We start from the raw sequence: 13,314 nt of genomic DNA, 5'->3' as shown, positions 1-13,314 counted from the left end.
TCATAAAAGTGCCCACTCATGAGGATAATTTATCCTATTGTTGATCAGGAAGAATCATCATCTCAGATATGATAGTTATGTCCTTACCATAATATTAGATATAAATGAGCGGGTCTGTCTTCAGTAGTCTTTCTTTCTTAATGATTGCTATACTCTTTCTGATCTACCTTTGTGAAATATAACAGAGATCAGGAAAGGAAGCTGATTTGCAGAGCATTGTAAGTAAAAGGTGAGGTGCTAATTAATTGGTACATTTTTATATACCAAGCTGAGTAAAGTCCATTTGATTTAGTCCTGTTATTAATAAGGGAGGATCTCCTTATCAGATCTGACATTAAGGTAAGCACATAACTTTAATTTACATCAGTTAAAGATACTAGTTTTCCTCAAATTGTGAAAATTTAACCTACCATACTCTAGTATTGTTATTTGTGTCCTTATTTGGATGTTTTATAAAAATTATTTTTTTATTGTTTCTGATGTTTTTATACATCAGTCTTCCAAGGAAAATGGGTTCTGGCCAGCTGACCAAGTAAAAGGAAGAATAAAACCATTATATGTTAAACTTTTTGGCATCCAGCCTGTCTTTATCAAGGTATTACACTTACTTTAAGGTTCATTCACTCTGACACACACACACACACACACACACACACACACACACACACACACACACACACACACACACACACACACACACACACACACACACACACACACACACACATATCACTACCAGTACCTCTTTGCTAAACTCCATGACACCTCTAACACGGTCTCTCTCATTGAAATAATGAGTGAAAGCAAACTTTTGGCCATGTTAATTAATATGGCTGGTTGTGCTGATGTATGCAGCTGAGTGTTTCTGTGAATCACTTAGCTGTGTAAATCACTTACTGCAGGCATTTCTGCAGAGGGGCACATGAGTTTTTATCATATGCAGCTCCCCCAAAATGCCACATTAGTATTGCAATAAGCTGTCGGGACAGCCCACCATGGTGATTGCTCAGACCACATGGAATCACTGTGGTGGGACAGTCTATGAATCAGAAAGGGTTACCTCCATCAGAAAGTGGCTGCATCAGGGCTTTCTGCTAGAGGTCGCCCTATCTGAATCCCAGGGATTGTGTAATTGTAATTAAATGACTGCAGTGTTAATTTTTTGTCTTTGCTTGTGATTGTCTCAGTGCACACAAATACAGTTGTAATGAATTCTTTCTTTTTTATTTGCAGCCAGTGCTGTCTGTAGCCCCACCTTACCAACCACCCTCCAACATGTCCCATGCTTACTCCACTTTGAAGACGCAGCCAGGCACATCTTACAGTAAGGGAAGCTACAGCAGTCTTTCTTACAACTCAAACCTGAGCAGTTCTTACATTAGCCCTGATAAGTTTTCTTACAAATCTGGACTTTCCAGCACCAGCTACCAGAGTCCTGCCAGAGTCAAGAACTACAGTATTTCCTCAGAGCTGGATCCAGGGAGGCAGTACCTGAGATCAGATCTGCGTTCTGATATACTTAACAGGCGCAGTGAGAGCCTGAGTCGCACAACACTGAAATCATCAACCAGTGGACTTAGTGGGGGGTTCTCTCCATACACTGGAAGCAGCCCAAAGCATTACCTCTCCACACCTTCTCCAGTGGTATCATTAAACAGACGAAAATCCAGCAGCCATACAGATTTGGCAAGAGACTTTAAAAGCCTGCACATTTCAGATACCTATCAATCTGATACCATCAGAAGCACTAATCTGTCTCGCAGCAGGCAGGACCTAGACAGCCTCTCAGGATCATACAGAAGCACCAGTAGGAATGATCACTGGGATTCTTATAATGGGAAAAGCAGTGGTGGAAGCTATGGACTTTCTCGGAGCTCAACACAGGATGTCATCACAGCCTCACTGAGGTCAAACAGCAGGAAAAACTCCTTTTCCAGTGAGAAAGATAATTATGTAACTCCATCACTTATTAAAGAAAGTATAGTAAGTAATACTACAACTTAAATTTTATTCTCAAACACTAAAGCATTGTTGCAGTTTAGGTTAAAGTATCTAATTTTTTTTCTGAAATGTTATCACGCAGATTGATTTTCTTTTTCAAACAACTCTTCTAACAATGGTATACTTCATCTCAGGCATATGCAGACGTTTCCGCAGACCAGATGTTTATGCTAGATGCTTATTTATTTGTTTATGTATGTAATGGTTTATTTATTTAGTGTTTTATTGACTTATTTGTTTAGTGTGTGTAACACCAGTATAATTTGGCCTTAGCTTAAAGTCTGAGAGGATGGAGGGTCATTCTTTGTTCAACATGTATAGCATCATGATGCATTCTTGTGCATAGTAGGTGTCCTTATATTTCATTGATACTCTGTATTCAAACTGTGGAGCATAATAGGTGTCCTTAAATTTCATCATTATTCCCTATTAGCCTGTAGAGAATGATAAATGTCCTTGTGTTTCACTATTATTCCTTTACTAACCTGTATCCTTATGTTTAATTATTATTCCCTAAACTACCTGTAAAGCACAGAGGTGCCTTAATGTTTCGTAGGACTTTCTAGAACCCTATCATCTGTGAGACAGCATTTCATTCTTAATGATACCATTCCTGACTTAGTAGCCATGCATTAGCAGCAACGTTGTGCACCTATTTTTGACCTCACATCAGCACACTGAATTTTTTGCTGAGTTAATCCCATCTAGATCATAAATCTACTGTGTTTCTCAGCACTGAACAGTTTTTGACCAATTTGTATGAATGGCACAAGCAGCACTCTGGTTCAGGAGATTTTTATTTTGTGACTTTGGATGTAAAATCCCTGTTCACTATGATATCCAATGAATAGGGAGTTGAGCATGTATGACAATATCTCTCTGGTTGCACTAATGAGCAACTGTTAGTATTAATTTACTTTGCCTTTTACTTGAATTAATTTTAGAATACAATGCTTTTTAAAATAATCAATTATTCTTACAGATTAAAGGTGTTGTAATGTGCATTTCTTGTGCCTACAGTTATGCCAATATGGAGCTATTACAATTGGAGAGTAATGTCTTCAGCAGTCGAGTGAGTTAAATGCTATAGATGTTTTGTGGACAATACATTTTTTATGGACTGGCCTCCTTTCTGGGCTGTCTGAATTTGTTTCATATTTGAATAATGCCACTGTTTATGTTGAGTTATTTATTGAATACTCCATCTCAGAGATTAACTTCTTGGATATAACTTTAGTGAGAGATAAGGTTGATAATATTTAGACTAAATTGTATAGGAAAAATTGTAAGAATATGTACATTGATAGATGCAGTATGCAACTGTCCTACACTTTCAGAAATACTTTGCATAGTCAGTTTTTGTGAGCTTCTAGACTTCTTCTTCGTCTTTCGGCTTTTCTCGGTTAGGGGTTCCCACAGTGGATCACCTGTCCGCTCATGACTGGCAGTGAAGTTTTTATGGTGTTGAGTTGCCAGCCCAGCGCTCAACCTTCCTCAGAAGACACACACACACACACACACACACACACACACACACACACACACACACACACACACACACACACACACACACACACCTAGGGCCAATTTAGAGTGTCCAAATCCACCTATAGAATGTCTTAGGGATGTGGGAGGAAACTGGAGCACCTGGAGGAATCCCAGGCAACCACAGGGAGGGCATGCAGTCTCCGCACAGAATGCACCCCAGCCAAGGATCGAACCGGAGGACCTTTTGCTGTGAGGCGGCAATGCTAAGCACTGCACCACAGCGGCCACTGTGAACTTCTAGACTGATGAGTGAATATTCTGACTTAGATGTGGCATTTAATGAATTAAATGATGACTTTTTTATAGAAAGGATACAGCAAGCTCTCCACTGATTCAACTGCTGTAGAAGTGTTGAGTTTCAAGGCTTCAGTTGCTGCCTCATTTTTTTGGTATATTAAAACAGAAGGAACAAATGTGAACACTGGTGGTCTTAGTTCGCATAAACTCGTATGGTTCATTTTAACATATTCTAGAAGGGTTAATATGGTTTGTGACATTATCAGATGCAAGTGGTGTATTCTACTGACAGATAATCTGGTAAAATCAGTTGATAGTCCCTCCCTGCTATTTGCCATTAGGAATTCACAATCACTTAAATGATTGTTACAAAACAAAAATGTGAATTTACCAGTGGTTGTTAAATCAGAGAATATTGGTACACATCCTTGTTGAAATTGTAAATACTGCTTACATTTATTGAAATAATCTAGTTTTATACATCCAGTAACCAGCAGAATGTATATATGCAACGGTTATGCAGATTACAATACTTTCAACGTTGTATATTTTGCACAATGCAAATCCTATACTCTGTTTTATGTTGTTAAACCCAACAAAGCTTTTAGGGAGAGGATACATGAAAATGTTCATGATATTAAAAAATTAAAGTCTACAAATGCTTTACCTAAATGTGTAATGTCAGCTGGCAGTGAATATTACTTCAAGTTTCTTGTGTTACAAGTAATTAACGTTTCTCTACATGGTGGTGATATGAATATTACAGAAAGAATTGAACTTGAATGGATTATAAGTATATGTACCCTAGCTTTTCCATGATTAAATGATTCTATTTTTTTAATTTTTTTTCAAAACCTGTTTTATGTCAGTGAAGCTTATCACATTGATTCTAGTCACGTGATTATTTTTTTGTATTTACAGACTTGCTTTGTAACATTTTAATGTTTGAAGAAGTGCCGGTGAGCATGAAAGCGTTTACTTTTTTGTTAATAAATTATTCTCCTTCTGGTAGTGACTATTGTATTAAATTTTGAGATATCCTATTGTGGTTTGGATTGAACAAGTCTTTATTCATGCACATTGGGTTGGATTTATAAAGAAAATGTTGTCTCATAGTGATCTCAGAAGAAAGTTAGATTTATAGGTGTCAGCAGTGATGAAAGAATGTACCCTTTCTATGATGCTCATTCTTACTTCATTGGATAGAGCAGCAGCTGTGTCCATCATAGAGATGAGCCATAATATCAAGCTCATGCACTGCAGATTACCAAATATATTTAAAGTGTCACTTTACAAATGGCTCATGTGGTGGGTCATTCCTGTTCAGACTGAAAGGCCAGCTGTGGAAGAATGAGCAGGAATGAAACACATTCACTGCTAATGGCATTAAGTTCTCAGTTTCACAAAGGACACTCTCCATGAATCAAAAGAGTATATAGAAGTTGTGGGTCAAAAAAGGCAAACTGCAAACATTTGAGCAGTGATCGGATGGTAATTCCTATGGGCAATTGGGGGTTGAAGTCACAAACAGATGCCATCCCAGAGGCAGAAGCAGAGGTGTTCCACAGAAATTGGGTATTCCTTAACCCTCATTCTTGGAATCCGCTACAGAATCCTTATGGACTTGTCTACTGTCCCCCTCGGTAGGCAGTTGAGGTTGGATATCCCTTCACCTCCATGAGGCCATCAGACAGTAGAGATGTGTAAGGGTGATCACATCTGGAGTCTACAAACTTCCATTCCTATTTGCCCGAAAGTCTAACTTCTTTTCCCCTTCCAGATGTCCACTCCACTAGAGGGTGCCAACGAAAATGTAGATTACAAATCTGTTACAAAAAAAAAAAAGAGTCATACAAGTTGTCAAGCCAGACCAGAAAGTGTCTGAGATTTATTTAAGGCTCCAGTTTGTGGCAAAAAAAGAATAGTTTAAGACTTATTCTAGATTTAAGCAGCCTAAATCAGTATATAGAACACAAATTGCTCATTGTGATGGTGCAGTCAAGCCATCTATGTCTTCAGGAAGCTGACTGGCTGTCATCTGGGCCTCAAAGACACCACCCTTCACATAAAGATAACCAGGGCATCTAGGAAATTCCTGGACTTCAGAGTAGGGGCCAATCATTATCAGTTCAAAGTCCACCCATTTGATCTCACCATAGCCCTGTGAGTGTTCCCTAAATGCTTGGCAACATTTGTGGCTCATATCAAACTGTAGAGTTTGAAAGGGTTTGAAAGGGTTTTCATATATGAAGTGTGTAGCTTCCATCCTTTAAAGGAGTAACTGGCACAAGAATATAGGACTAGTTGCTGTAAATGTTTCTATCTTTGGGAATCTCACTGAGGACTGTGAATTCACAGTTGAAGCCACTGCATATTCATCAGTTCTCACTTGTGCTCACCGACCTGTTAATGTAGTCTTCCCCTTGGACAGTGTCTTGCAGTAGCTTCTGCTGCCTTATTAGCACAAGAATATGGGACTACTTGCTGCAAATGTTCCACAGTCAGGAACTGCTGAGTGGGCACACCATGTTAATGGTCCAAATATGGTCATAAGAAGGCAGCTAAGACCTATATTAGTAAAAATGCAAACCTATCAGCAGAAAGAGTTGATCCTAATAAAACTGTGGCAAAAGGCAAATTATTGAAACTTAAGAAATAGTACAGTGTTTGTGGAAAATGATTATTCAGTGTACACTAGGCAGAAGAGAAACAAATTTATTCCAGTAATCAGGGAATGGTGAGAAGCAGGTGAGATTTAAGCTGCTGTGTCCAGCTTTCTTAAGAATCTTTTTTTCCTATAAGATCAAAATGATTCCTTGAAACAGAACCTGGCTAAGGAGGAAAAACAAAAGGTTGTTCAACAGAAAATGAGATATCAAGCAGAAGGGGACTCTGCTTCTCATTCTTATGATAATAAACCACATGACCAGACTTTGACAGTAAATCCTTTTCCACTGTTTTAGAGAAAAATGCTTGAGAAACAGACAAAAGCACATAAGTTGACCAGAAGATCCAGGAGCACTAGGGTCGCCACCTTTCATTGTGGTTAAAAGCAGACCAAGGCCACAGTCCTTGCCTCACTTGTAACCCTGCCCATTTCCACCCCCTCTCCTGTCCAAGTTCCACCCATTTTGTGACATCTTCATGACATCATCTGATGAGAATGCCCTCTTTTTCCATTCCAGATGCCTACTTTCTGTCAATTTACTATGATTTTCTAGAAAAAAGCATAGTAAATCTGCCAATTTTACAAACTCCAGTAGTCTGTTTTCTTTCTTGAATCGGAATACCAGAGTTTGTACAGTGTTTTTGCAGACTACCGGACAATCAGTTTGATTTCCAGATAGTCCAAAAAAAATGGATAGGTGGCAACCGTAGGGAGCACTGTGGAATTGTACCTGAATCTGGATTTGGGAGATGAAGATGAACAGGACTAAACCCAGCAACATGGAAATTAATGAATAAATGTTAGACTGCAAAGCATTGATCACATTTATGAAATATGGCTGTATAAGGATAAGTGGAAAGAGTGGACTTTTGTTAACTTTGTTAAAGATGTCTGGAACTGTAAGGCACTTGCCCCATTTTATGTCATTAATGTTTGGAAGGACACACAGAGAAGAAGGAAGGAAAAAGGTAACTAAGTAAAACATTTATTTCTTATCAGTATTATCTATGAAATTTTTCACAATATAAATTATTTTATAGTAAAGTATTTTTAGCTGTTCTTGTATGTGTTAAAATTACTAAAGCAAACAGATGCCTTTTTTTCCTTCCTCTTCTATTTCTTTCTTCCTTTTTGAGTATTAAAATGTAGGCATTACAGTGCAAAAAGAGAAGAAGAGCTAGGCAAAAGTATATTTAATGTATACGCTGTAATCTTGATTTGTTGAGGTGGGTTTAAAAGCACACAGATCATAATATATGTAGAGCCGATATGTTTTCTCTTACTTCTGCATAGGTGAAATTCTGGATTAAGACCCTTGGCTTAGTCTAATAACAAATTTTAAGTGGAAACAAGTAAATATGATAACACTGAATATAATGGAAAAATTTCCCTTCCCAGTAAATGTTTCAGATTGTCTTTCAGGCTGCAGCAGAGGACTTTATTTATCTTTTGTTCTCTTACTTTTTCCATGGAAACAAGTTGATAATAGGACAATAAAAGACAGAACAATGGTTTCTTCATTGCTAAAAGTTAATGATTTCTGAAAGTATAGAAATAGTTTTCACATCTGGGAAGGGGGAACAAAGATAAAACAACAAAAGACAAAAACTTTAAGAAGAAGCACAAGAAATAACGTGTCCAAGCGTAGATAACCTCAATTTCAGGTTAACTAGTGCCTGTGGTAGCAAGTGTTTATTTGATATAAATGTTCCATTAGGAGGGTTAAACTTCATTATTTGAAGATGTGTGTTTCTATTAAATTAATAGGTTCTAGGGGTGTGTCGTTTTTTTTTTTTTTCTAAGGGTTTTTATTGAAACGGAAAGTCTTGTAAAATGTGATATAAGTTCCATTGTTGATGATAGGGGAAAAAAAGTATAAAGGATTAAAGTGCTAAAATTAATGGGCACATTTATCACAAAAGTTGGAATTAGACATTTAAAAAGCTGCCATATATAATAGGTGGGAATAATGACTTCTCACCATAATGATGACTCTTCCCATATTATCTTGGAATGTCACTGGTCTCATGGGTATAGACAAAAAGGAATGAATACTTAATTATATTAAGAAAGGCAGAGTGCAAATAGCAATGCTACAAAAGACACTTTTGGGAAGAAATGAGCATGTACATTTGATGAAGAAAGGATTTCAGGATGGATATTCTACAGAATATCAGGGACAAAGGATAGAAGGATTATTTATATTAATTGCCAGAGGATCTCCAGTAGAGATATAAGAGGAAAAAAGTTAATAATGGCAGATTTGTAGTAGTAAGGGGCTACTGGCAAGTGCTGAACATTACACTCACATGTATTTATATTCCAACCAAAACTGCTGTTTTGGAACTTAAAAAAAACTGGAAAAAAACTGGGAGGAGTAATCAGCTTTCAGCAGGGAATATTACTTGCAAGTGAGGTATGGAATTTGATTTGCAACAGTGAGGATGTATCTGGAGTCCTAGATGGGAGAATATAAAACAGCGGGTAGATTTCTGAAGAAATTTATGAAAATATGTAGTATTAAAGAGATGAATTCAGCAGCAAAAACTTGGAGAAAATTCACATATTATTACTCAAGGTACTATAACTAGGCTAGACTTAATAGAAATTATATTTCAAAAGAACATGTCCATTTAATTCAGAACTTTGATGCACATCCAATAACCAAGATAAAAATGCAAAGTAATGATTTAAAGAAGGGACATTGGTACCTCCTTAGCTACCTGTTAAAAAGAGAGGAATTTAAGGCATGGATAGTAGAAATTATAATCCAGGGGTTATTACGGAATTTAGAAAGTGCTTCAGAAATTATAGCTAGTGAGTGGGATGAAATGAAAGTGGAGTTAAAAAAACAGGGTAGAAATAAAAGAAAAAGATACCTGGTTAAGAAGTAATAAGAATTACTTAGAGGGTATGACAAAGGTTAAAAACTATAAAGTAAGGGGAATGTCACAGAACAAGAAGAGTCAGTGTTGCAAAGTGCTAAAGAGAAAATAAAGGCATACCTGAATAATATGCATGAGTTTAGAAAGACTGCTATTTAGCAACTGTTTTTTTTTTTTTATAGTAACTCCGTACAAAAACTTTTGGGACAATGACTTGGGTAACAGAAAGTAGAAAGGGTTGTTTCTAGACTTAGGGAGCCTATAACAAGAAAAATAACCAGAGATCCTGTGGAGGTATTAGAGATATTTTGAAGATGTTATGAAACATTGTATAAAGCAGAGAAGTGGGGAAATCATGAATGGGAGTAGTTATGGAAGACTTAAATATGACAAGGTTCGAGGCAGATGAGACTCAACAGCTAACAGTCAAGATAGGAGGAGATGAGATAAAAATGGTGATGTATAACCGATCTATAGGAAAGTCTCCAAGAACATATGGTATTCCAGGAAGATAGTGATAAAACTCTGAAAGGTTTTATTTAACAGTATTTTAGAAGGAAGGGAGGCGCCAGCATCTTGGCAAAATTCTGTGGTGGCTGAAATACCTAAAGACAGAAAAGACCCATCTCTGACTCACTTCATATAGAGGCCCTCCCTGAGTCTCCACTGAAAATGGGTTTCTACCCAGTTGGACTTTCCATGTAATCAAATGTCAATAAATAATAAAATATAGGCCCACCTCAATTCTAAAGCATGATTAGAAAGTGTTTATGTCTGTTGTTGTTGTTGTGTCTCTCGGCTTTTCCCGGTTAGGGGTCGCCACAGCAGAACTCTGGTCCACTAATGATTGGCAGTAGATTTTTACATGCCGAGTTGCCAGCTCTGATGCACAACCTTCAACGAAGGTACGTCCATTCACGCATGTCTCCACACAGAAGACGCTCTAGGTGAGAATCGAACAGGACAACGTCTTACTGTGAGGCGACAACGCTACCGCAGCACCACCACTTTATGTCAGTAATGTCTATCATGTCTGAAAGAATGGCAAAGGTAATGCCAGAATTGATATATATGGATCAATGTGGTTTTCTGTTGGACAGGCAAACATCTGGCCACATTAATAAAAAAATGGTGATCCAGAGGGAAGCAGACTGTAACTAAACAGCACTGTTCATGGTAGGTCTTGATGCAGAGATAGCATTCGACAGAGAAAGAATGGATTTTATGACAAGTACAATGGAAGGATTTGCATTTCCTCTTACAATAATAATGTTAATTAGAAGAATATATGAGGGGTCAGAGGCAAAAATTAAAGTAGGAGGGTTCCTCACTGATGCCTGAATGGAGGAACCAGGCACAGGTATTCTGTTTCCCTTTTGTTATTTGCATTATGTTTAGAACCAGTGATGAAAATAAGGGTCTCAGAATTTCAGGGATATATAATTGGTACAGTGTTCCAGAAAAGTTGACATTATTTACAGATGATATTATTTTGTACATGATAGAACCAGAAAAGGACAGACATCTCAGTCTTGTGGAATGTTTAGAGTCAGTTCTCATTTTTTTTCAAGGTATAGAGGAAGAGAGAGATTAGATTTGCAATTCACAAAGAAACAACAGGAGGACATGTATATGTCTCCCAAATATGCTACAAAGTCCAGAAGTTGTAGGATTTTTGCCGAAAGTGTTTGCATGGATACTTTAATACCCTAAGCAGACTCCATAGAATTTTTCCTCAGGTAGATTTCAAATGTTGGAGGTGTGATGGGGAAGAGGTAATGGGGAACATCTTTGGGAGTGTAATGTTGGCAGATTTAAAAAATCCCTACAGAGTACTTTGTCAGGAATGCTGGGTGAGCAAATGAGTGTAACTAAGGAAATTATTTTTTTGAACTGGGATACAAGATCTGCATTGCCTAGATACAGTAAGACCTTGTTAAGTTTAATTCTGGTGGCTGCCAAAAAAGCACTTACTAAAAATCAAAATCAAAATCTAAACCAACTATACTTGAAGTAATGAGTATTGTACCAGAGATAAACAAACAGCAAATTGGATCTTTAGAAAATGGTAGGAGTAAATTACACAGGAAAAGTGGAAATTATGAGAAGAATACATGCATGCAAATGTTTTGGAGGAGCATTAAGAGAAGCAGTAACTGAATAATTTAGCCAACATTGCTTAGATTTTATATTACACGTGTTATATATTCTATAATGTTTGTAAATGTGAAATTGTTAATATGGTTTGATTACTTTTATATAAATGTAAGTGTGCCTGTGTCATAAGTGATAATTTTATATAAGTATTAAAAAAAAATATATGGCAATGGTGTGGTAAGTAAATAAACAAAGATAACCCCTTCATTTCTTACATGTCTGGAAACTATGCGAGTATGGGAATGCGCCATGTCAATTCATCACTTTGTCACAGAGACAGATATGCTGAGACAGGCAGCACTCTTGCTGACAAGCTTGTTTGGTGTTTGCTGACACCCCATGAGTGGTCTTTCTGTCAGTCAACAGTGAACTTGATATTTTGCCACTAGGGTGACCTACATCTGCTTCCACAGCCCTCATTAAGTGTAGCAGCTTTTTCACCCTAATCCCTGCAAAGAGACATGCATCCCTGGATGCTTTATTTCATCATTGGCATGCATCTCTCTTATATGCTTTCCCACATTCATCTTGATAACGATAGTTTTGTAGAAAGCCAAAATGAGCAAGGCCAAGGTCATTCTTGTAGCCTCTTCCTGGACCTGACAAATGAAGTTCCTACTTCTGTGGCCTTTTCTTTTGGAGAAGTCTGCTCCCATAAGACGTCACAATTGTCTACAACTCATCTATCTGGCAAGCCTTACTTAGACTTTCAAATTTTCAAATTGGCTGCATGGTCTCTCCAACTTTATTTATGGCCAGGGACCCAGCGTTCCCATCTAGGGTGGTCTAGGTCCAGCAACCCAAAAACTGTCTGTTAAATAGGCTTGCAACTCTATGCAGTTAGTTTTTCCTGTGGGTGACTAAACAGGTAATTGACCTTTAAGTGTACCCTATGCCTGTATTTTTACATTTCCTAGCCAGTATTGTTGATAAAGGCTCTAACTATTCAGTTATGTAGGTTTTCTTAATGGCTATTTGTAACTTTCATTAAGGTTTAAACCCCTTCTCTATTGCATCCTTAAACTTCCTCTTGGAGAACTTGTACTTCCTTTGGGTCAAATTTTGTATTAGGAAGTTAACTCTGCCACTGACTGAACCTGCAGCTTCAGCAGATATCAAGTTTTTAGAGTGGACAACTTTGTTTTTATTGGCTATCACTTCAAGCAGAAGGGTCTCAATCTGAACTACAGCTCTGCTGTCAAAATCTCCCCTGCACTGTTTTTCATAAAGACAGGGAATGCCTACATATCAATCCTGCCTTTATGCCAAAGGTAGCAACACTGCTAAATCTCAATAAATTTATCAAAATAATAATTTTTTCCCCTAGTTTTCTAATAAAAAAGAACAGGAAAATACAGGCTAAATTTTCTTAATGTCCATAGACAGCTTTATATGGTCTGTATATAGAATGAAAGACCCTAAAAATGATGATCAGCTCTTCCTCTGCTTCTCACAGAACTGGTCAAAACTTTTGTAAAACAGTCTGTCTGGGGGGCTGACAGAATGGATTACCTTTTGCTGGTCAGAATACTGTAAAATTCTGCCAAGTAAACCAAAGGCCCATTCCACAAGGATGGTTTCTACTTTCTTACTCTTTCTTAGAAATTATGCTATCAGCGATATCTGGGGAGCTGTTGCATAGGCTTCACTGCAAACCTTTACAAAATACTAAGCTGAATGTCATCTCCAAATTCTTGTCATCCTTTGGAACCATGCTATTCTTCAAGATTTTGTCTTGAATCCACCCAAGATTAGTAGATGGTGATTCTGCCCTGAAGTTGAAGTGAAAGCTTGGGTCATGTAAGATGCAAAAAGTTA

At 37.5% G+C, this 13,314-nt stretch overlaps 1 protein-coding gene across 3 annotated transcripts in view; it reads left to right on the top strand.

The window, feature by feature from the left end:
* Positions 1 to 13,314, top strand: part of USP2 (ubiquitin specific peptidase 2) — a 763,545-nt gene that overhangs the window by 356,600 nt on the left and 393,631 nt on the right. For all 3 annotated transcript variants that reach the window (XM_044081123.1, XM_044081124.1, XM_044081122.1), the window contains one exon: positions 1,234 to 1,983. In XM_044081123.1, coding sequence (XP_043937058.1) covers positions 1,276 to 1,983 — 708 coding nt within the window. In that variant the 5' untranslated portion in view covers positions 1,234 to 1,275. The remainder of the gene's footprint in view (positions 1 to 1,233; positions 1,984 to 13,314) is intronic.

Source organism: Protopterus annectens, chromosome 8.part0 (genome assembly GCF_019279795.1).
Source record: "Protopterus annectens isolate FY-2018-M chromosome 8.part0, PAN1.0, whole genome shotgun sequence".
Taxonomy (NCBI): domain Eukaryota; kingdom Metazoa; phylum Chordata; order Ceratodontiformes; family Protopteridae; genus Protopterus; species Protopterus annectens.
This window is presented reverse-complemented; position numbering and strand designations above follow the sequence as displayed.